We start from the raw sequence: 24,660 nt of genomic DNA, 5'->3' as shown, positions 1-24,660 counted from the left end.
ACAAAAACCCACACCAAGTACTGGAAGTCACACGGCACGCGCGTAAGTGTGTTTGTAACATCCACTAAATGCACCTACGTAGTTCACTGTAGCCAGAAATGGAGAGCGAGTGGCACGCGTGATCTACTTGATCACTGTAACATTTGACGGCACATTTACATTTACAGCATTTATCAGACGCCCTTATCCAGAGCGACTTCCAATCAGTAGTTACAGGGACAGTCCCCCCTGGAGCAACTTAGGGTTAAGTGTCTTGCTCAGGGACATAATGTAGTAGGTGGGATTTGAACCCGGGTCTTCTGGTTCACAGGCGAGTGTGTTACCCACTAGGCTACTACCACCTTAGGCACCATCACAACTCCGTCTACATTTCGGCCATTTCATTAATGCGGTTATTATGACGTGCAGAACCCAATCGTTTCTGGGTTAGGTGTCGGGGTGGGGGGGTTAGTTAGACTCCGGCGCCCTTTGACCCCAGTCATGCACTTCGCAGGAAATGTCTCACCAGAAACATTCGCTGTGGTCTGATCAATTGGATTATCCCGCAGAGTCACAGTGAAACCCTGCTGGGTTCTAATGGGAAGAGTTAAATTTCAGACAAAAATCACAATAGTAATAATAATCATAATAATACATGAAATTGGTTGGGAATGTTGCTTAACACGTGCGGGAACGGGCGCCTGTAAAACGCGGCTCCCACCCCGCAGCGGAGCGGGCCCGTCGCTGCTGACGTCATCGCTTCCGCCCTGCGCGCGCTCCTCCCCCCGAGTCGGCGGCGGCGGCGGCGGCGGCAGCGGCGCGGGGCTGCGGCGCAGAATCCAACATGGAGTAAGCGGAGATGGGGCTCGTACGGGGCCACCGTCAGCACCAGCCGCCTGCATTCCTCACCGAGCGGACGGCGGACGGCGGCCGACGGGCCTCCCCGCGCGCGCGCTGACGGGACGCGGGTCGCGGTGCGCGCGAGGGGCGAAATACGACTTTCGTCCAGGAGCAACTGGTTACAAAAAAAAAAGAAAAAGAAGAAGAATAAGGAGGAGGAGGAGGAGGAGGAGAGGGACCACGAAGACGCGGCCGGAGTACCGGCGGGAGCGACGCGGAAAATGTCGAGCCGGACGGGTGCACGGGCTGCGGGGGTTTTGTGTAGGTGAGACGAGGGAAACATGGTCGAAGAAACGCACCCAAACGAGTAAGTGTTTCAGCGGGGGAGAGAAAAATCTGTTGTTTTTTTTCCACATTCTTTAAAGCTCTCGAACGAACACCGTGTTTCGGCGTCGCGCGTCTATTGGTTGGAGTTGAAAGTGCTTTGTGGCTTTGAGTTAAAAAAAAAAAAGAAAAAAGAAAAACGTACGTTGACAGTGGACGACGGAGGAAGAGAAAAAAAAGAGGAGGAGGAGGAGGAGGGGGTTCGGGCGCAGTCCCTGTTCCAGCGGTCCTGTCTCGAAGGAGGGTGGATCGGAAACATGTCGTAAAGCGATTTAAACGCCCCACCGTCGAGCAGCTCGCCATTCCGCTGTGTCGTTGTTTTTTTTTATTTTTTATACATATGTAAATTATACATATAAACTGTTCCCCAACTTTCCCTCCTCTGGCCCCCTTCGGGGGGGTGTGTGTGGGTTTTTTTTTTTTTTTTTTTTGTTGCTTTTTATCTTTTTTGACACTGATCCCAGCTCGGGTCCGGTGATCCGAATTAACAGATGATCTGGTTCTCCTCCTCCTCCTGTTTTTTTTTTTTTTTTTTTTTTTTTTTTTTCTTCTTCTCTTGAATCGCGCTCATTTGCATACCGTGTTCCATTCATAAAAAGCCCCGCCGCGCGGTCGTGACCGCTCCACGCCGCCCTGCTGCCCGGGAGGGTCGGGTCGCGGCGGCGTCTCCGCGCTGACGCAACGTGCTTTTAAAGCAAAATAAAATAAATCGTCTTCGTGGCTTTTGTCCGAACCTTCGATCCGGACACGCACGGTATAATGGCGTATAAAGCGACCAGCGCGGAAGACGCGAGGTCGGAGGTCTTTATACCCCCATTCATAAATGCGGCGACCGTCCGTTCACCGCACCGGAGGATCGATTCCCACGTCTGATCCGCGGTGCATGAACCAGAGGCCGAATAAAGAACTGTTCTAATATACATATATATAAACAAATATTGTTTAAGTTATTGATTCTAATCTATTATGTGAATTAGTTGGTTCAACCCTAATAAAAAAAAGAGTGTGCGGTAATGTTATAACATCAGCAAAAAGGTTGACCAACAGAAGATATATTGTCCTTATGCGGTTTCCATTAAGAAGTCTATGTATCATCATCCAAGACAGTTTTTGTTAACTTTCCTACACGCTCTCCGGTGCTGAGACACACCGCCGGTGGCCGTGACTGCCGCATCGATCTCAGTCAGTAATGATGTCTCACAAGCTCTGTCAGTAATGGCACAGACGGCAACAATGCAAAGTGACATTCAGAAAAGGTCACTGCAGTCGTTCCCGTAGCCAAGGTTTGTGCATCAAGAATCGATTTCAGACACCCCCCTCCACGTTCTGTACACCCACGTTTTTTTTACGTTCTGTACACCCACGTGTTTTGACTCCTCCACCCCAAAATATGAACATACGAGAGGCTGCTGTGACAGGGCCAAAATAGTTGTCTGACTTTTGGCTCATGGTCTTGAATGTATAATTGTAAATGATGTAAAATTGTGAATTGGGATCCCCAGTGGGTTGAAATACACACAACTTCATATCAACTGTTGAAATAGACCATCAGCAGCACGGACTATACATGAATATTAATTAAGTCAGCTTTACTCTTAAGCACTCGTTTCTCGAACGTTCGTCACGCTGGCTCTTTAATTCCCTATTAGAGTGCATTATATTGTGGCGTTTGCTTGTTTTACGGCCCTAAGGAAGAGCTTTACGCAAATCAGCTTTTTTTTTCTATGCGGATCGCGTTTCCGTTCAACTGCAAAGTCACCTTGATGACTTCAACCTGGAATTATGTTACACTTTATTCTGAATCCGATGGGTGCGCGGCTGGATGGTGGAAAAGTGCCGTTCAGATGTAGATTGTTAGCACTGCATTGTGAGGGAAGTGTGTTAAATGAGTAGATCTGTTGCGGAAAGCTAATGGCAGATGGATTTTATTTTTTTTTTTCCTTTCATGGCTCGATAGTGCTATGGACCAGTCAGGGCTCCGCTTCTGTATTGACTGTGCTGCCAAAATCCACACGTTTCGGATTTCTGTTGACAGTGATGAGCCTGCACTGAGGATACAAGGTCATCAAATCAGCCTTTTAAAAAGCTGCTAAGCCCTGGCTGCAGTCGCAAAACATGGAAGAGCAGTGTCCTGGGCATTAAAGCCTTTTATGGCGTTACAAGGCATCAATCCAGAAAAAAAATGTATCTGACCCTTCTAATGTGGCGCTCCTTAATTTGCGCGTTGTATTATATGTGGGTTTTTTTTATGAGCCTCAGAAGTTTGTGTTTGTGTCCCCGATGGGGTAAAATAGGGTTAATGAGTTGAAATCTGAGAGGCAAGATGTCCTCCATTAAAAAAAACAAAAAAAAAACGTGTCCCTGAGCCTGATAGAGCAACGATTGATGCAAATGCCTTAACCTGACTTGCCAGGCAGTTAATGTTTAATTTAATTGTTTCCTAGAACTTTATTGGTCTGCCCAAGTGGTAAAACGGAATGGTTTATTTGTGTAGGCCACAGTTGTAAACTGGTTTGCTCCTCCGAATGGACATCAGTCCTCTGTCATCTGTCATATCCCTTCTGAGGTGGGTTTTCAGTCCCGCCCTGGACAGGAAGCCATTATCTGTGCCTTATTGAACCCTTTTCATTTGCAAACGCTCCTCTTAAATGGCATCTTGGGGACAAGCGAGGTTCTGGTGGCTCCATTTGATATAGTAATTAAGTTGATGTCTTCTGCAGTCGGGTATCAAGACGTGAAATCCCTAAAAAATAGGCCTGTGTTTGTCAATGACCGTTTGAGAGAGGACAAGGCGAGGTGGCCGATTAGAACTGGGTTAAAAGTGGGTGGAGAACCAAGCCAATTAATGAACATGACTGACATACATTCTGTTGCTCAGGTTGGTTTGTATTAATGTTTTTATTATTATGAGTGATGTGGGTCTGTACATGGCCAGTGTGACCATTATTAGCATCGTGATCTAGTCTACATGAACAGTTATTACATATATATAACACATTGAGGTTTGTCCATTGTACCTACTCATAAAAACCAATCATTTCGTAATTAAGAATATCGCCCACCTTTAAATTGAGGTGATTAATTTGTCGCTTCATATCACGTTGAAGACTCTTGGGAGGTCACATGCGTGGTTGGGTGTGTATCCGTTGGGAGTCCGGAACACGTGATGGTGGTCAATAAATCCAGCGCCAGTGAACTCATCACCCGATATTAGATAAAAGCTCCCTGGAGGGCTTCAGCTTTCAATAATGTGGCGTGAGTGCAGTGCAATCAGCTCCACCATTTGTTGGGTAAGAACCGCTGAGTAGGAGCACCCCCCCCCCCTGTCGCCACAGTCTGCTTATTGGGACTAAACCTGACATTTGTGGTGCGCGAAGCGAACGTGTACAGGTACTAAGGGCTGATAAGCAGATAAAGCCACTGTCCCGTTCTTGTTTCCTCCACCCAATGTTTCAGTTTGCCAGGGGACTGGGTGGAGTCTGGGCGAGGCCTTATCTAAGGAAGTAACAGACTGCTCTTATCTGTATTGGCGCAACTGTTCAACCCACCTGCCAAGAGGGTCGGAAGCTACTCAGTCTGGTCATTTTTTATTTATTTTCTCTAAATCACTGTGTGCGTGTTCTGTTGAATAGAGGAAGAACCCATTCACCCTTTTCAGCTTAGAACCCATTCCCTGTAAAGTTGCACACGATATTGAATTTGGATGGAAGGATGAGACAAAAAATTCCCTCTTCACAGGGTCTCCGATCCCAATCAAATCTATTCTCCTTTGTAGTCCCTGGCTGATGGGACAACTAGCCGAGACTACCACCACCTTTTAAGAAAACTCACTTGTTTTAAAAAGTATTTCAAACGAGTCTAACGCTAACACACGCACACACTCACAAAAACCAAAAAAAAAAAACAAATTCCCTAGCATGTTCCATTCTTGACAAGTTCGGCCTTATCAGGGCTCTTAGTTTTTTTGACTCACAATCTATGGAAACCAAATGAGAATTGCTGGTGTCTTCTCCTCGTAAGTTTCTTTGGATAAATGTGTCTGCCAAGTAAAGTAAAGGACGGAACCTGATTGTGTACATGTCAAGAGTTCGGCTCCTGTCAAATTGGGCTTAAAACGTGATAAGACCCTATTTACCACCGCGGGCTAAGTTAGTAGCGTTTGCATGGAAGATGTGCAGCATGTGAAATATGAACTGTTCTTATGCAGTTTTGGCAGCGCGCTGTGTCATGACTGGATATGTAGCTTCACATGGTGCTGGCTCCCGACCGTAACGTTGAAGAGAATCGTGAAATAGACACCGAAACAGTAATACACATAGTGTAGTATAGTGATTTAACAATACGCTCACCATATTATTATTCCCTGGTGATTCTTGTATCTATCCCTACTGTATCAGGTTTGTTGGACTGTGAGATGTGTGTGAGCTGCTGTGTGCTGGTGGCATGAGTGGTGTGCGCTTAAATAAAATGCAGCGCCGCATGGGCCTTGCTGTGGAACCGCCAGACTGGTGCTTTGCTGCCGCAAATTACATGGCTGTCTGTGAAAGCCGCTTCCCCTCTCTGGTCACATGTGCCATCCCGAACGGGAACACTAATCAAGTCATTTTAAAATGCTTGGGATGTGCTCATTTTCTGGGAGCGGGGAAATATGGCGAGTGTAAGGATGTGATGGAGTTTGACCGAGGCCAAATCCAGTGGTTAGTACAGACCAAAAGTGGTTAAACCTGAGGACCAGTAGCAAGCTCGGTGGTGAAATCTTGACGCCATGACTTCGCTGACGCGCATGGGCAGCGCAGGCTACCGTGGCTGAAAAAGTTCACATCCGAACACAAAGTGCATCAAAGGTTGACTTTGGGAAACCAGCTGACTTCTATTTCATCTCTTCATGGAACAAGTATAATGTTCAATGCGGTATAATGGTTCAAGGTGTTGACTTGGCCTCCAAATTCTCCAGAACTCAGTTCACCCCAGCGTCTGTGGGACGTGCAGAAAAAAACAAGTCGGGTCCATGGCGGCACCACCTCACAGCTTGGTGCCAGATACCTCAGCAAGCCTTCAGAGATCCAGTGGAATCCATGACTTGATGGGTCAGGGCTAGTTTTGGTGGCACAGGGCAACCTCCTGAACATTAGGGGGTGGAAATAAAGTTTCGGGCGAGGCATTTCATTCATACAGATATTAGTTCCGTGAGGCTCTCAGTTATCCAGAGGCAGGTCTGGCTCAGCTTGGCCCAGATACAAAGGGAATAGTCTCATGCCTTTAGTCTGGGTGGGGGGGGTGTTGTCGCTAGACAAGCCCGGGCCGGAACTGACGCAGAGGCAGGGAAAACGGGGTCATTCCAGACGCCGCAAATCGCCCCCGAAGAGAGCCCTTCGGTCACGGTCCGCTCATGTGATTGGTCATGTGGTCGCCTGTCGAGCGCGCGTCCTGTTCTTCATGCCCTCGTCCTCGCCTACAAAGCGAATGCTTGACAGCCGCCCACAGGCGCTCCGTCTTGTCCTACCTTTAGCTCAGCAGCAGTTTGGTGCGGGTTGGAGGTGCGACACTGCTGTACCACTGCGAGAGACTCTTTCACTCTTTATCTTCTCCAACAGTTGGCATGAACCTTCACCCTTTTATAACCCCTGGAAACCACTGATAAGGCTTTTTACACCACTGTGCTAATCAAATCTGGGAGTGCATTCAGGAAGTGTTAAATGATGTTATCAGCTTGAAGCATCACCACTGTTTCGCATAACGGCATGTCAGATGATAAGGATTCTTTTTTTTTTTTTTTTTTTTTTTTTTTTTGCATGGTTCATTTGAACTCACTTGCTGATTCCTTTCTGTATGTGTAACTTGGGATTGATCAGTAACTTTTCTCAGTGATTGAGTGAGCAATGCAACACTATATAGAATCTACTCAGCTGAAGCTTTACAATGTTGTACATGTGCTGTGATGTGTTACACGCCGTGTTTGGTTGTGTGTACAGAGTGTGGGAAATCTCTGGCTGTGTTGTGTGCGCACATGTCCATGCGCGTGTCCGATCAAGACGCCCCCCCCCCCCCAATCCCACTGCGTGGGCGTGCAGGTGTAGACATGCGTGCGGCGCTGGCCGCGCAGTCCCGGTTACGGCGCGGAATAGAACAGCCTGTTCGTACAGCGGCGTCTTGGTGCGATGTGTGGGTGTACTACAGGTACACTGCAGGTTTAAGAACAGACTGATCATGCGCTCACACACGCACACACGCACACACACGGGCGCAAAATCGAGCCCTCGCTTTCTGTGAACGTGTAGGTGTGTGTGCGCGTAGTGCTGGGCTGTAGGCCGCCGGCTGAAGGCAGAATGGCTGCCTGATGATGACTCATCCTCCACAGTGCTGTGTGTTTGTCAGGGAGACTGAATCATACGTTGTGTGTGTGTGTGTGTGTGTGTGTGTGTGTGTGTGTGTGCGCGCGCGCGCCAGTTTGCGTGCATGCGCGTGTGTATGCGCGTTAGTGGAGACGCACTGCTTTCCTGCAGACATGGTTCCGCCGACGTCAGGGGCGAGCGATCGGGCCGCAGCCACCCCGCCGTCTCCCTGACCGCCGCCACCCGCCGAACAGCGATGTCGGAAAGCAGCCGGTAAGCTCGGCCAGGTCAGGTTTGACCGGATTGTTGTGCTATCCGGCGTGGCGCTGCCCTCTCTCTCTCTCTCTCTCTCTCTCCCCCCTTACTGCGGTATCCACAGCTGCTTTGGAGGCAGGCGGCTCTGTCGGTCTGACTGACGGGCTGCTGTGTGGGTGGGAGTCGATGAGAGCGCCCTGCCATCTTTTCAGGCTGGGGAAGGAGGAGAAGCACGGGAGACCGATGCTCCCTCTGCGCTCTTCAGGTTTAATTCAGCATGCGAAGGACTCGCAGCATGTCCGGTGGTTCGTTCCCACTGCTGTGAGGTGTTGCAGGTGACTAATATCTCTCCTGGAGCCACCATGGTGGAGTAATTGTACACAAAGCGAGACGTGATGTTTGCGGTTTTGGTCCAAATGAATATGTTCTGTGACTGTCTGACGCGTCCTTCTGAAGGGCCAGCTGTAGTGTAGCTGTAGAGTGTGTTGGTGTGTGTGTGTGTGTGTGTGTGTGTGTGTGAGAGAGAGAGAGACTGCTGGGGGGGGGGGGGCAGTCATTATGATCTATGTGTGAAGCATCCAAGTTCACACCTCGATCTACAAGCCGGATGTTGACTTGCTAGCTTGCTTGATTATATTTAGTTATTTTTACATAATACCAACTGGCATTTTGCATTTTTTTTGTCACTGTAATGCACAGCACACGGTGCACACAATGAAATGTGTGCCCTGTGTTGAACCAGTCACCCTGAAAGGTGCCTGGGGAGCAGTGTGTGGGGACGGTACCTTGCTTAAAGGGACCACCGTGACATCCTGACTGCTCGGGATTTGAACCCGCAACCCTTCGTTTACAAGTACGCTTCCTTCGCCGCTACTCTGCCATTCGATTTGAGGATAGAAGTGCACCAAAGATGACTGCGGAACAATGCAGGAAGGAAGAACGCATCCCGTGCTTTTCATTAGGAGCTTAGACTGCCACGAAGTGCACCCAGCAGAAGACAGCTGGCTCCACAGCCATTCCTGCCTGCTGAGTAATGTAGCTGGCGTCCCAAAATGAACACCTATATTTGTCATAGGAGAAATGTGGCTAATAACCATGACACGTTTGCAGACGTTAGGCTGTGTCCAAGACGCTATCTGAGGTTATTCCTTAATCTTCTCATGAAGCTGCCACCGTTGCTGGTGGGGAGAGGCTAACGTTTCGTAGTGATACAATTGTGCATTGTGGCCCATCCATTGTAACCAGGGTGTGTCCAGATCCCAATCCAACTGGCAAACAGTGACGGACAAAATGTGTTCATTTCCAGTTTGCTGATGTGGAGAGTTCCCTCCACGCCATGGCTGTCCTTTTCCGTGTTTGCCTGCACGTACTCGGTCAGGCTAGAACAGTGTGCTTTGTGCAATCAAAAATCTGTAATTATGTTGTATTTTCCTCTGTGTGTGTGTGTGTGTGTGTGTGTGTGTGTGTATTTCTTTCTTCTTTCTTGCTTTGTGGTCTAAGTCGGCCTGGCTATCGCCTTTACCCTCATGCTTTCTGTGTGCAAGGTAAGGCTCGGAGTAATAAATTAATGAAATGCTGTTCATTTGATATCTGTCATGGATATGCATACGTTATCTGGCAATATCGGTCTTGCTGACTGCCATTGGCTTATCAGTTAAGGAGGCAGATAAGTACGCTGGCATTGGTATGGCCATTGGCATTCTCCTTTGCATATCAGCAACTAGTGTGACATTCAAGGCTGGCCTGTAAATTTTGCCCTTGCTAAATCTTGTGCTTGCTGTTTGTTTGCTGTGGAGAAGAGTATCCTGCCAATCCTCAGTTCCGGCAAACCTCCAGTAGGGTTTACATTCCCAAACTGTTAACAACAAAAAAAGCTAACTGAGCACAAGTTCTTAATCTTTGCATTCCTAGTTATAACCATTCATATAATCACACTATATAATACACTGATTTGCATCTTGATATAATAGGGTTCAATGAGCATGATGTTAGTGATGTGATGCGGTGGTTCTTAGTCGTAATTACAAATGAAATTTATGATTTTTTTTGCTGGGAAAATATTCACAATTCTAATTATCTGTTCAACCCTATTTGCGATACTAAGTTGTGTGTGTGATGTTGTGAGCTGTGTTGTCCACTCCAGGCCATACATGAATCTTTGGTCTCCTGCATTCTGTAGCCAGGTTGCTCCTGTGGTTTTACCGCCAGATTAGCCAAGCGCTTCATCTGCACCCAGGTTGAGGTTGACAGGGGCTGAGTGTAATCCTCACTGGCTGTGATATGGTGGGATGTGTCGCTGGACAAGAGCCCAGAGTACAAGTGACCCAGGGGGCAGATGGGAGAGGAGGCTTCGAGCCTGTGAGAGAGCAGACCAGAGGGAATCATTTTTTGTGCGTTCTGTTACTCCTGTATCTCTCTCTCTCTTTCCATTTTGCATATGATGACCAAGATAAGATGTGATAATGTAAAATGTTGCAAATAACTTCATGTTTAGGATTAAGTTCAGGCTTAATTGCAATCACTCACTCTTATCAAACAATATAGTGGCTATATTACACGAGAAATGTTTAACAATAGATTTTTGCATATTGCCCAGCTTTTTGTAGCTTTTCACAGTCTCAAGGAAACGCTTACTCGTGATCCGATTTTCAGAGTAATATCTTGGTTTAGTTTAGGATTATTGGGAAGCTTATTGTCATTTAATTATTGTTAACCTCCAGTTTGTGCTGGAATTTGTGCATTTTATTTCTATGGTTCTTAAGACAGAAGTTGAGGGGGTGACTGCTCTCAAACTGAAGAAACCTTTTTTTTTTTTTTTTTGGTGTAAATTTCCATATCACAGATGGATGGTCTGAGTCACACACACACACTTATTTTGGGGAATTATATTCTGTTTTAGAAAGCAACATTTTCTTTCAGTAATACACTTTAATGTGTCTAGCAACATCGTAGACTCTGCCTGCTTTTTTCCTCTGACTAGGTATTTTTGTCTTTCCTTGTCTTTATGCTAGATGTACTACTAGCCAATTCATCGGCCATTTCCCACTGTAAAAATCACATTGCACAGATGTACTGGTAGCTATAGCCTATCCCTTTTCCATCTACAGGTCTGTTCAGCATCTCTTAGCCAATCCTACATGGCCACTGAGTGACAACTCTTAACCCTACTGTATAGACATTTTAATACACAATTTATCATTGTGTGATTGTAAACATGGGTAGAATAGTCCACCCAGGGCCAAGTCCTCATCTGTTTACTGCTGTAATCTCTCTTTTTTTTCTCCCAGGCAGTCTACTGATTTACACTGGGAGTTGTTTTTGACACTTTGGGTCTATGGAGACACGCCTTCTCCTCCTCACACCTTGGATTGTGGCCTTCCTGGTTAATTATTGAGTTGACTGACTCAAGCTTCCTTGTAAGTCGGTTGGCCGGTTCGCTGGAACGCTTCCGGCGTGGTGGTGTGGTGTTGGGTGGTTTGAGGATTGGATGTGTACAGTCAAGACAAGCAAATCTGAAACTTAACCTGGTCTCTTCTCTCCAGAACTCCTCATTACGTCCCCCTACTATTAATGGATTTGAGTTTTCTCCTTGTGGCTGAACATAAATAAGTCGAGCTGTTAGTAGATATTAGAGCCTAGCGGGTTAAGGAAGCGGCCCTGTAATCTGAAGTTTGCCTGTTCGAATCCCGATCCGCTGAGGTGCCACTGAGCAAAGCACCGTCCCCACACACTACTCCCTCAGGTGCCTGTCATGGCTGCCCACTGCTCACTCAGGGTGATGGGTTAAATGCAGAGGACAAATTTCACTGTATGCACCATGTGCTGTGCTGCTGTGTATCACAAGTGAAAATCACATCACTTTATCGATATTGTGTGTTATTTTTCCCCTGTGAACACTCTCCTCGTTGATAACTGGCATTTTTGCATCCGCCCAACGTTTGTATTTAATGTAGTCCCTTTTTCTCGTCCCTCTTTCCCTCTGCAGTGACAGCTACATTGTGCGCGTCAAAGCGGTGGTCATGACCAGGGATGACTCAAGCGGGGGCTGGCTGGCGCAGGAGGGTGGCGGGCTCAGCAGAGTGGGGGTGTGTAAGGTGATGCCGTCTGACCCGACTGGGAGGAACAACTTCCTCATCCATGGCGAGCGGCTCAAAGACAAGCAGGTAGGGTTGTGTTTGAGTCATGGTGGCCACAGCCTGTAACTTTAGTCCTTTAAAATGTGCATACAAGGTATGTGTTCCCATTAAAGTAGCCTACGTTTTTTTTTTTATAGGCATCTAGAAAAATATTGACACAGGCTGATATCATCTATATTCTAACAGAAGCTGTTTGCATTACATTTCTAAAGTGTTGACAGGTAAATCAGTAACTCTGTTTTGACGGGCAGGTCATCTTGGAGTGCTTTGTGAGGAAAGACCTGATCTACACCCGGGCCACACCTACTTTCCACCACTGGAAAGTTGACAACAAGAAGTGTGGCCTCACTTTCACGAGTCCAGCCGATGCCCGTGCCTTCGACAGGGGGGTGCGCAAAGCCCAGGAAGACCTCACGGAAGGTACAGTCCTCCAGCAGCAACTCCAGGCCGAGGGCCTTACTGCAACGCTGCATTTGCATTTAGACTTTCTAGCTTTGTCTTCTCAACTTTTTTCTTTTGGTCTTTTTATTTTAAATTCACAATGAAACTTCAGCAACAATGTGACCAACCACGCGGCTCCCTTGAGAAAAGTATGTTGACTGAACGATATGTATTGAAACCGAACCGTGCGCAGCAGCGTAGACAAAGTTGAGACAGGGTGGTAGTAGCCTAGTGGGTGACACACTCGCCTGTGAACCAGAAGACCCAGGTTCAAATCCCACTTACTACCATTGTGTCCCTGAGCAAGACATGTAACCCTAAGTTGCTCCAGGGGGGAACTGTCCCTGTAACTACTGATTGGAAGTCGCTCTGGATAAGGGCGTCTGATAAATGCTGTAAATGTACGTAGACAGTAAAAGACAGTTAGATTTGACCAAAAAATCGCTGTGATTTATGTCGTATTCTTCTAGATTAGAAAACAAAAGCCTGGGCCAGTCGTGTCGTAACATCACTTCCTTTATTAAACAAAAGCCAGTATCCAGGGGAAAATGCTCCCCTCTTCTCATTGATTCAAGATCAACTCTCCTTACATGTGTACAGATTTCTAAACTCCTGGTAAGATGATAATGTGGTGTTGCAGATCTTTGTTCTTTACTCAGAGACTGAGAAGATCAGCTTTTCCTCCAGTAAAATAGTGAATAGTAAATTTAATTGCAATCATGATATTTTTCTAATTAACCCGTGAATTGATTTTTTTTTTTCTTTCTTAAAATCGTTCAAACTTTGTCACCCAGGATAGTCATAAAATGAATAGTTGAATTCATATGTAGCTTGGTCTTCAGAAATTGGATATTGATTCATATTACTTAATTAAGAACATTTGATTAGGACACTAGACTGTTTTGTAAGTCACTTTGGATAAAAGCGTCTGCTAAGTAAAATAAAGTTTTGCTGTTTAAAGGTGGACCTGTTTGTTGATTTAGTTATTATTTTTTAGGATCCACAACATCCTCTTCAACACTCCAGAATGAGGCTGAATTAGGCGATGATGATGTATTCACGGTAAGATCAGCCCCCATTACTGCAGTCTTAATCACATTCACTATTTTAGTATTTTGTTTTTACTGGTATCATAATCTTGCAGTGGAAATTGAAGTCTGGGACAGTTGACTATGACAGTGACGTTAACTATGCAAACTTTCAGCGGCCCATCTTCACTGATCAAGGACAAAAAGTCAGGACTTTGCTTTTGTGTGTGTGTGTGTGTGTGTGTGTATGGGGGGATGGGGGCTCTAGCAGGTTTCCTGTAGTGTTTTGACCAGACTCCTAAGCCGCCTGGCATTTGGTGGGTTTCCGTCTTTTTGTCACAGTCACAGGAGACACGGAGCAGCAGGCAGGGTCAGGAGGTGACTTCCTGCTCTCGCCAGTAAAACTATCATTGGCAGCTGCTTCCTAGCTAACTGCCATCGTGATTTACTGCCTCCCAGGAGGGGGGAGGCGGGGACGGAGCGGGCAGGGGGAAGCCTCATGGCTCATTTTCCACCGTCTGTCTTTAGCATGGACTGCACAGAGGAACTACAAAGGGGACCTTTCAAAAAATCGAATTATGCTGGAGCTTCTGTAGTGCATTAACAGCCCTTTACGTTTGTCTTTTTGGTTTGGGCATCCGTTCCCAAGGTCATGTGTTTTAGCGTCCAAGGAACACAGCAGCAGGCTTCCACGTGGGGCCGGGTGGTGCAGTTGTTGCTTTTCGCCCCCTGTTGGACCTACAGGGCTGAAGTTGGTGACCTTTCCAAAAAAGGCAAGTGGCCGCAGACAGCAGAAATGTTGCCCTGGATTTACAGCTCTGGAAGGCTGGGTGGGGAGGAGGCAGGGAGGGGGACCTGCTCCTGGGAGTCACATTCTTCTCAAATTATTCCTCTCAAGTCAAATGAGCGAAGCATGCTCCACCCTCCCCCCCTGCGGGATATTTTAGTTCATTCATGGTGCTATGGAGAGTGTTGACCTTACATTACACTTTTTTTTTTCTGTGGTTAAAACACAGAGGTCAGGGATCTAATGAGTCAATTATGGATTTTATTGGTTTATAGCATTGGCAGAATTAAAATGAAGGATTTTGAAAAATGTTATGACTTTAGAAAAATAAGTATATTGTACAGTAATTCACCAACACCATCATACTTCTTGAAGTCAGACTAACACACCTAGATAATGTGATTGCGTACTGCGGCATATGTATGTTTAATTAGAACCAAACAGGTCTAAGCTTTCTGAGTATGTTCCACAATTTGACCCGGAAGCCACATCATCTGTCTTTGGGTCACCATTTTGGGTAATATAATTAGCAAATTAAGCAAAGTGAACAGTAGTGGTACTCTCTCCCAGTACCACCTTTATGACCAGCATTTAAATACGGTAGGGTAGACCTGTTTAAATTATTTACACCGGAGCCATTTACCACACTGACAATTACTGTATCACAGTATGAGAACCAAGGCTACCATACGTCTGTGATGAAATTGGTCAACCAGAATAAATGCAATCATAACAAGCTGAACTGTTGCATCTTGACACCTATTGTAGTGGACTTGGACATACATGAGACTATAATTTGAGTCCCTTTCGACTGTGCTCATATTCCTGGACAAAGGGCACTAAATAGTTTAGTTGACCTATTACTGTAGCTCCACTAGACTGTGCATGGAAACGTACGGTGTGTGTGTGTGTGTGTGTGTGTGTGTGTCAGAAGCTGACAAGCATATGGACAAAACCGATATATGGAGTGCGTCCCGTCACTCATAAACAGCCAGAAATGGAGCGGCTGCAGCAAAGGAGGAACCTTTTGAGCCGGGTGAGAGTAAAGAGCCCCATATAGATCCACCAGGGACTGAATTTATTTTAAGATGAGTACATTCCAGTTGAGGGTGTTGTGACTATTTGGTTCAGATCTGCAGCCTGGCATGTGAACTCGAGTACTGCAGTATATGTGTAGTGTAGTTTATACATTATGAGAGCAGAGCAGTCATTCATAGATCATATAACCTTGCCCTTGTAATGTACAAGCTACACGTATTTATTTATTTATTTTCTCCCCTTACAATTATACTCATACATAGTAATGCATTGCTTTATGCTGTAGCAACAATTAGGGTAATTGTAACTTAAGCAGGTCATTCAATAATATGTCCTATAAAATTGATCATTTCTTTCACAGTGTTGCGAGGCCACACAAAAACAGTTTTTAATAAGAGAACTACTGAGAACCCAGAGTCGGGAACTCAACATTTTTCTTGCCGCTGATTTTCAAAAAATTCAAATGCAGCATGCGCCTCTGTAATGGCTGTTGGCTTACTGCTTTATTGCTAGAAGGGCAGAGACATGAACTGCCTTTTTACAAACATGGTGTGTGTGTGTCTGCCTCCTGTTTTGGTAAGGTAGGTGTGTGTGTTTAGTTAGCACATACACGGGCCAATTCAGGTTGAGCCAGTAAACACTGACTCCTGTTTGAGAAGCAGGCAGTGGCCCTTGCTCCGGCTGCTGGTGGGAGGGGTTGTGGTGAGGGGGTGGGGTGGGGGGTGTGCAGGTGATTGACAGCTTCCTGTGCCGCACCAAAAGCAAGTAAGGGGAAGGGCCTCACTGCACACAGAGCTCACAGCCAGGGCCCAGGAGGATGCTGGGAGGAAGTGGGATGTGAAAGACTAACAGTCCTGAGGAGAGCGGGAGAAGAAAAAAAAAAAAAGGCGGGCGGTGAGGAATCAGTAGTTCTTTATGCTGCTTGGAGGGAATCTTTATCCTCCCCCATCCCTCTGCTTCATGAAGAGCCCGGGTCCTGCATTTCCCATCGCTGCTCTTCCTCTGTGACTGATGGCACTCAAGACGAATCATGGGGCAAAAATAAACATGCACCCGGCCTGTCTGACAGGCAGGCTTTCATTCGTTCAGCTTTTTAAAAGCCCGGAAAGTAAGTCGCCGTATATTTAGACCGTCATACTCAGTATTGGCTGTCTGTATTTATATTAATTACTTTTTTTTTTTTTTTTTTTTTTTAACCCAGCATAATGTCTGCCATGCACATTTGCAGCTTTTTATTTTTGTCATGGCAGTGGTGACCTGAAGGTGGTTTAGAGTTTATGGGCGTGAAGAAAGGATGTGAGGTTAGTGAGGAGTGGGAGTGAGGGGTATTTCATGAATTGTTAGTCTACATATTCTGCTGATCACTGTTGAAGCATTTCTTAATCAAACACACACACACACACACACTACATGGTGCTCTTTGACCGGACAGTTTTTGATGGTCAGTCTACCAGGTCACGATCTTTAAATGATAATGCTAATCAGTTTGTTGGGTCAATCCCAGTCATCCTTTTGTCAGCAACAAAAAAGGGTTTGTTGATGAGCCTTTGTTGCTTTCATGGAGAAGATTTGAGACTAGTCTTCGTTTTAATTGACATCGTCATCCATGGTGTCATCGTCTAGGGTGTCCCTACAATCAGTACAGTTTATAACTCACATTCTCTAATCTTGTGAAGGGAGGCAACACCATAAAAAAAAGAAGAAAAATCATATACAAGTCCATGGGGAAGATGCCGTAAAGTTGGTGGTTTGTGGTCCATAAATGCCACTAAAACCAATCAGTTGGCCTTAATAGGGTGACCAATTAGGGCATAGTTATTGCATTTTCTGTCTACATTTCCAGTGGTTTCTGTCTACATGCAGTATTATTCTTTAAAGTCGGATTTTTAGACTTGCGAAAACATTTATTTTGCAGCAGATTTGCGTACTAGAACACGCTGCCCCTTTGATTCAGTCTTTCTGGATGGTCAGGCTCAGGTCAGCAGCCCTCACACCAAGCCGCCTCACACTGCTCTGGCTGTGAGGGATTAATAAAAATGTGGATGGGGCGGGGTGCATCTAGGGAAATTGTCCAAAAGTTGTGTGCGCACCCCCCCAGCGCTCTTCCAGCTCATTATCTGCGCCCCCCTCCCACCACTCCCACTGGTTCCTTCCCCACCCCATTTGCGAGCCATTAAGTGTCGGCATGGGCCCTGCGTTGGGAAGGTATGCCTTTGAGCTGCAGGCCCGACCACATGTGCCTTTGAAGCCTCCCTTTATCTCCAGCGTGCCACGAAACTTTGGAGCCTTTTGATAAGGGGGCTGATTTAAAAAAAAAAAAAAAAAAAAAAAAAAAAAAAAAAAAATTATTTACTGTGTGTGTGTGTAGGGGTGGTGGAGCTCGTTTTTTTTTCTCCTTTCTCCTAGCCCTTTGCTCTCTTTATAACTCCCTAAAAGCTCAGCCTCTCAGTTTTTTCGGGCTGCAGAGTAAACATTCGAAAGGGTCTGTGTTTTTAATTATCTCCAACCCAACGGGGCCCTGCTATCCTCCTAAACATATTTTTAAATCATGTTGGCTTAGGCCTTTGGCGAGGCTGTGAGGGACGCCTGTATTATTTTTGGCTAGCCATTCTGAAGTGTCTGTGAGGGTGATGGTGGAGTCGTCGCTGGCCCAGGCCGGCCTGAGCTCGTGGGCAGCAGGCGCCCTGCAACGGCCTGCCCTCCGTGCTCTGCCAGGGAGAGGAAATGCGGGGGGGGGGGGGTCAAAAATGAATGGATGTGGGAAGCACCTGATCTGTTCTCCATCTTCCCTCCCCCCTCCTTCTCTTCCTCCATCTTTTCTTTTATCAGTTTATCCAGAGCCCAGTGTCTGCCGGTCTGTGAGGGATGGATCTGCACAAACAGTTATTTAGCGTTGGTCTTGTCTCTACCTGTTTAATGGCGGCCTGCAGTGTCTGTGTGCGCGTGCCCCTTCAACATTAAGCACGTTCAGAAAAGAGGACTAATCATACACTTTTGCACTAGTCTGAAGGTGTGGTTTCCCTGAGTTTGTGTGTGGGTCTGTGTCTATGTTTAGACACCACAAAGCAGGTCAACTGGCAGGTGGCACAGTAGAGGTGGGCAGACTGGTCAAATTCTGCTATGTCTTTTATATGACTTTTTATTAAATCATACAAAACCCTTTCAGTTTTGGGGCGCATTCGGATTCCCAAAATCATTTTTATTTGCTAAATGTGAAAATAATGTGTGTGTGGTTTTTTTTTTTTATTACTTTTTTCTCAGTCAAAAGTTTACATACACTAAGGATACTATGCCCTTAAACTATTTGGGAAAGCCCATATGATGTCATGGCTTTGGAAGCGTCTGATAGGTTAACTGACACCACTTGAGTAGATTGGAGGCACACCAACACACTGCTTCCTTTTGTGGCACCATGGGAAAGTCTAAAGAAATCAGCCAAGACATCATGAAGTGAATGGTGGACCTCCACAAGACTTGTTCATCCTTGGCACCTTCAGATGCCTGCGGAATGTGCGTGTCAATCCCAGAACAAAAACAAAGGACCTTGTGAAGATGCATGCTGAAGCTGGTAAGTCCTCTACAGACATGCGCTGAAAGGCTACTCAGGAAAAAGACTCCAAAAACAAAATAAAAAAGCCAGATTACACTTTGCAAATGCACAAAGACCCTCATTTCAGAAGACATGTCCTGTCATCTGATTAAACAAAAATGTAACTGTTTGGCCATAATGACCATAGTCATAAGGGGGGAAGCCTTCAAGCCTGAGAACACCATCCCAACTGTGAAGTACGGAGGTGGCAGCCTCATGTTGTGGGGTGATTTGCTGCAGGAGGGACTGGTGCAATTCACGAAACAGATGGCATCATGAAGAAAGAACAATATGTAGAAATACTGAAGCAGCATCTCAAAACATCAGCCAGGAAGTTAAAGCTTGGGCGCAAATGGGTCTTCCAAATGGACGATGACCCTAAGCACACTGCAGAATTGGTTACAAAGTGGCTTAAGGACAACAAAGTCAATGTTTCGGAGTGGCCATCACAAAGCCCTGATCTCAGTCCCATAGTAAATTTGTGGTAAGAGTTTAAAGGATCTGTGAGAGCAAGGCGGCCTACAAATCTGACTCAATTACACCAGTTCTGTCAGGAGGAATGTGCCAAAATTCCATTAAACTGTTGTGAGAAGCTTGTGGAAGGGTACTTAAAACATTTGCGTCAAGTAATTCAGTTAAAAGGAAATTCTACCAAATACTAAGCAAATGTATGGAAACTTTTCATTTTGAATGAAGTAATTAAAAAAATCTCAAATTCTCACACATTATTTTGACATTTAGCAAATAGAAATTGTTTTGGCTATATGGGAGGTTTGTATGATTTTAATATCAGACAGTAAAAAAAAAAAAAAAGTTTCATCTGTATAAGGATAACATCTAGCTTCCCAGCCACTAATCAGAGTGGCCCAGCGTGTCGCTCCCTCCCGTCTGCCTGCAGGACCAGCAGCAGTAGTGAGTTTCATAAGAGCTCAAGAGTTTTGGTTGGACCACTGCCGCAGAAGAAGGCAGCGTTTCTGTTCTCCGACTGGAAGTGGTGTGGTGGTGTGGGTGGGACGTTCTGAGTGAGGAAGGCAATGAATGGGCGTGAAATGAAACCGGGTAGCTCTCCATTGTCTCTGTATGTGAATTGAGGGAATATAAGTACATTTTGCAGTGTGTCTGAAGTCATCTTTAACGTCTTATCACAAAACCCCACTAAATATCCCCTTGTTTTTATATATTTACCAAAAGTCAATCCATCTTTCATAATTCTTTCAAAACCCTGCCAGAAGGGTCCTGGAGCAAACATTCCTCTCTCTGCTCTCGTAGAGCGCCATTAATGAAATAAACACCAGATTTCTGCCATCCAGTCAGGACCGTTTGATTTTAAGCATACCCCAAATTAAATAATTTTTAAATATTTTTTTTTTATTATTTATTTATTTATTTTTGTGTGCGTACAATTCCAACCGTATTCTGAACCCATCTATTTCTTATAAAGGCCTACTGTCCTTTTTGACCACTGTGTTCCTGTATTCCATGGTATAACATCTGGCATTGCCTAACCTACACACTGCTGTTACCTGCATTTCCCAGATGGTGGAACAAACTACTAAGCACTCAGAACAGGATCAGGCCTCTCTTAAGAATCCCCTTAACAATGTCCTCAGGACTCTTCATCAACACAGTTGTTTGCACTTGCTAGGATAACTGGTGTACTTCTGTACTTGATCTCCTATTGTTCTGAAGCTTCAGTGTCACTCCTCACTTTTAAGTCACTCTGGATTAAAGAAGCTGCTAAATTGATGTAATTTTAATTTAATCTCTTCCTTGTGTTGAGGATTCCCAGACTCCCTCCCTGAGGTATGAAACTATAAAATGGACTGGAATTTACAACCGACTGTTGATTCATATACCGTCCTTGTGAGGCAAAGGTGCTCCTATAGATCAGTCCTGTTGTGGGAACGTGTGGGGATTTGTACGCTGAGCTCTGGAGCCCAGATTGGGACTCCATGGCTGCCGCACGGATGACGTAATAACCCAGACCTGCTGGATGTGTGAGTTCCAGCCAAGCCCACACCATGCTGGATTCATTTAGGCCCTGTGTAATAACAGGGAGACTTCAGAAAGGGTCTTACAAATCCTGCGGCTTGAAGGGATTTTAAATGTTTATTTATTTATTTAGTTTTAATTGCATGCTGAGTTGTGCCACGTTCCCTCTGCAGAGGTGTGTGTGTGTGTGTGGAGCTGAGAAGCTGTGCCGGTGCCTTATGAGATCATGGAAATGTATCTTCAGTGTTCACCACACCTGGCCTCCACAAGGTGTCTTATCACAATCTGAACCTATTAACCATCTGCTAATAAGAAAAATGTGCATGTGATCAAAAGTGATTCATTGATGCAACAAGGATATTGGAGGATATTTTAGACATGTCTGAATGATGAAAAATGCCTATTTATGGTTTATATTATTTATATTTGTGGGACTGACATGGTTTTTAATTTTTTTTTATTTAGAAATGTTTCACATAATCATGATGTTGAGGATTATGATTTGTTATGATCATATATGGTTTTAAATGGAAAAAAATCCCATGCATATCCGTTGGTCATCTTATTCTGGCTGTGTGTTTCAGAATGCTACAGACAGCTCCTCCAACTCCTCCCAGAAGAAGGAGCACACTATGCAGCCTCTGGCCACCTCCACCTTCTACGAGCCCCACAGACATCAGTGCATCCTGGGGCACCTCCATGACCCCTACAGACACTCAGACCACTACTTTCTTGAGCAGGTGGGCAAGTTTGAAAATTATTATTTTTTTTTTTGATAATCTGCCGTTTCAATTGGTAGCTGGTGTATAGACGTCTTCTCTTGTGAAAATAACATGAAAACCAACAAGCTGAAGTCTTTGACCTCTCATAAACCAGGTTGCTGGTTTGACGCTATTGCTTGCAACACAGTAAAGAGTGTGTTAAAAAGGCTGTTTATTAGGCCTATTTACAAACCAGATCATTATAATTATCTTTGCCAGTTCTGTCCTGGGCTACCGAATGCTTGTTTGTAGTCAGGACTTTGCTCATCATGCGCCTCTTTGCTTTGTGCAGCCGGTGCCCACATTTCCACGCCATGTCACTTTCCGGGATGAAGACGAGGACATTGTCCGGATTAATCCTCGTGAGCGAAGCTGGCTGACCGGCTATGAGGACTACAGGCATGCCGCTGTGCGGGACAAGTTCATCCATCCCGAGGAATCGGACTCCTACGTGCACTTCGCCAAGAGCGAGCACTCCAAACACGACTACAACTACCCCTACGTGCCCAATTCAGACTTCGGTTTCCGCAGCAACCTTAAAGGTCCCTGCAGTGGGGACCGGGGCACAGGGGCAGGCGGTGGCGGTGGCACGATCGTGGCCACGCAGCCCCGCACCTTCCAGCACAAGGGCAAGCGGCGAAAGGAGAACGGCGAGCGGTCGCGCTGCGTCTACTGCCGGGACATGTTCGTGGTGGAGGAGAACCGGCGCGGCCAGTGCCACGATGCTCCCGACCCCATCCGGACCTGCATCCACCGGCTCAGCTTAATGTGGTGCGCAGACAGCCTGCTGTACCACTGCATGTCCGACCCGGAGGGCGACTACTCGGACCCTTGCTCGTGTGACACGGGGGACGAGCGCTTCTGCCTGCGCTGGACCGCCCTGCTGGGACTGTCGCTGCTGGTGCCCTGCCTCTGCTGCTACCCGCCCCTGCACGCCTGCCACCGCTGCGGGGTCGCCTGTAGGTGCTGTGGGGGCAAACACAAGGCTGTGGGCTGAGCAGGGGAGATCGAGGGGGTTCTCTTTACGCTTCTGCTTTTTGTTTTTCTTTCATTTGTTCTGTACGGATTCCAGATGGACAAAAGATATGAAGTTATCTATTTATGCAGTTATGTATTTTTAAACTAAAAATGAATATGACTGTGTGCTCTTCTTTTCCCGTACACATTATGGACGTTTCTCTCCAGATTTAGTGAGGGGAAAAAAAGCTCTTTGTTTTTTCTTTTCTCTTTTGAGGGCTTCTCAAAACCTTTTGTCATGCATTACATATGCAGGTACTTTATATTTTTACACTGATTTTAGTTTCAACAACTTGAATCGTTTTTGTTATGTTGATGTTATGTGTGTGCTTGATACAAGTACTCGTTACTTCTGATCATTTGCCATGGCCAGCAGCTCGACCGTAGCCTGGCTACCCTTTACCCTGCTCAGAACAGAGCAATAAGATCAGCTCAAGACACTAAACCTGTATTAAGGTGGTGTGTGTGAGAGAGTGTGTGAGTGATTAAGGGGATCTGTGATGCCTGTGATGTTGTAAAGGAGGGTTAACATTTTGTCATTGCATCATATTGTTGATATTGAAGACAAATTGTCATAAGCTGCAGCATGAGTATCAGATGTGCTCATGCATTTAAAATTTCATCACCCAAAACATTAATTTTTTATCCCTCAGATTATAGTTTTATTTCAACTTAGTTTTAAAGCAATTTAAGGCAAAAAATAGAGGGGTGGTAACAATTGTTTTGTTTGTTTCATCTAATGTTCAATAATCCAAAGATTACTTTTTATTCTATTTATTTTTTCAAGTAATTGAAACACCAGCCAAAGGGAGAGAGGAGGACTAATCCCATACTTTCTCTCAGCAAGAATAAGCACAGCCATGAAAGCACGGAAACCTCAGCTGGACCTGGTGGTCCAGCCTGGCTGTATCTGCTCACCCCGGTGTTGCGTTTAGCCTAATATTTCACATGGATGGGGGGATGGGACGGGACACTAATCTCAGAATCTTTCTCCTTTTTGCTGAAATGTGTTAAAAAAAATCTTCAGGAAATGCTGAAAATATATTAGGCTTCGTTAAAAAAAAAAAACAAAAAAAAACTTGAGTTTTCACAAAGGTCTTATGCCTCCCCCCGCCCCTCCCCAACTTGATCCCTGTCGTGTTAATTTAAGCCTTAAATGCATAGTTTTTTCCCTTCAAAAGACTTTGCAAGCCAGCTGTTGTGAACAACTTGTGTTACAAGCTTGAATTCAGAGGAAATAAATCAATATTTTTGTAAAATATCCTGAAAGGAGGACCCCATGAGAGATGCCTTTAAAATGTCTAAGAATGTGTGAACAAAAAAGAAAAAATTGAACGAATTCTTGCATAATCGCATAGTACAATCTGTGAGGCAGCTGATGTTTATGTTCATCCTGTGAGTGGCACTGCAGTTGTCAATCATGTTTACCCACATTGCCACACCCTTATTTCACCCAGGGTCACTTTTCACCACTTCAGCTGTGCCCCTGGACCAGTGAAAGTAATCTCTTCTGCCGGGCCATGCAGGAAATCGGACGTTTTATAAAAATATATACACCTGGTAATACAGGGAACAAATGCTATTGTTATACCTCAGTAATGACCATAGAACTCTTCACAGTGTAGTCAAAAGGACCGTTTTAAAAACACAAACAGCACAGCAGCAATAGTACAATGGAGCTATGGGTACTGTGTAAAATCCTCAACAGAAACGAACAACAGAAAGACCATGTCCCTGCAGCAGTGTGCCTTTCCTTTTCTGTGTGTAGCCATAGTCAACATCTTCATTTTCACCGTTCCTGTCAGCTTCTACAATACTGGCATCACTGTTGAGTAGATAAAGGATGATTTTTGTATTATTATTTTATTTCCTATATAAATATATATTTTCAAAATTATTCTGTGGTAAAGGAAAGTTAACCAAAAGCATCCGGTCTGGTGCAAAATCTAGCTCTTTCACACATGTTAACTGTTAAGAAGTGCCTGAAGTGTGTTGTTCATCTATCTCCTTATAAACTGAACAAAAGACAAATGAAATAAACCCTCTTGTATTTGACTCATTTCCTTTTTTTACAATAAGAA

The 24,660-nt window shown here is 45.3% G+C and overlaps 1 protein-coding gene across 3 annotated transcripts; it reads left to right on the top strand.

The window, feature by feature from the left end:
• The first annotated feature begins 776 nt into the window (after positions 1-776).
• On the top strand, positions 777-24,660 carry spred2b (sprouty related EVH1 domain containing 2b). Of its 3 annotated transcripts, none has more exons than XM_028989132.1 (6): positions 777-1,186; positions 11,776-11,953; positions 12,178-12,346; positions 13,365-13,429; positions 21,386-21,541; positions 21,855-24,659. In XM_028989132.1, exons 1-6 carry the CDS (start codon positions 1,161-1,163, stop codon positions 22,557-22,559), a joined length of 1,299 nt encoding a protein of 432 aa, XP_028844965.1. In that variant the 5' UTR covers positions 777-1,160; the 3' UTR covers positions 22,560-24,659. The 3 variants fall into 3 exon arrangements, with proteins under 3 accessions (XP_028844965.1, XP_028844963.1, XP_028844964.1); XM_028989130.1 differs by lacking the exon at positions 777-1,186 and adding an exon at positions 7,672-7,808 and having other exon boundaries at positions 21,855-24,660; XM_028989131.1 differs by lacking the exon at positions 777-1,186 and adding an exon at positions 7,892-8,125 and having other exon boundaries at positions 21,855-24,660.

Source organism: Denticeps clupeoides, chromosome 8 (genome assembly GCF_900700375.1).
Source record: "Denticeps clupeoides chromosome 8, fDenClu1.1, whole genome shotgun sequence".
In the NCBI taxonomy this organism is placed as follows: domain Eukaryota; kingdom Metazoa; phylum Chordata; class Actinopteri; order Clupeiformes; family Denticipitidae; genus Denticeps; species Denticeps clupeoides.
This window is presented reverse-complemented; position numbering and strand designations above follow the sequence as displayed.

Excerpts from the sequence above, each read along its gene's own strand:
- spred2b (XM_028989131.1), top strand. The coding sequence starts at position 7,977 with ATGAGAGCGCCCTGCCATCTTTTCAGGCTGGGGAAGGAGGAGAAGCAC. Across the intron at positions 13,430-21,385 it reads GCGATGATGATGTATTCACG|AATGCTACAGACAGCTCCTC; the intron begins GTAAGATCAGCC and ends TGTGTGTTTCAG. Across the intron at positions 21,542-21,854 it reads ACCACTACTTTCTTGAGCAG|CCGGTGCCCACATTTCCACG; the intron begins GTGGGCAAGTTT and ends TGCTTTGTGCAG.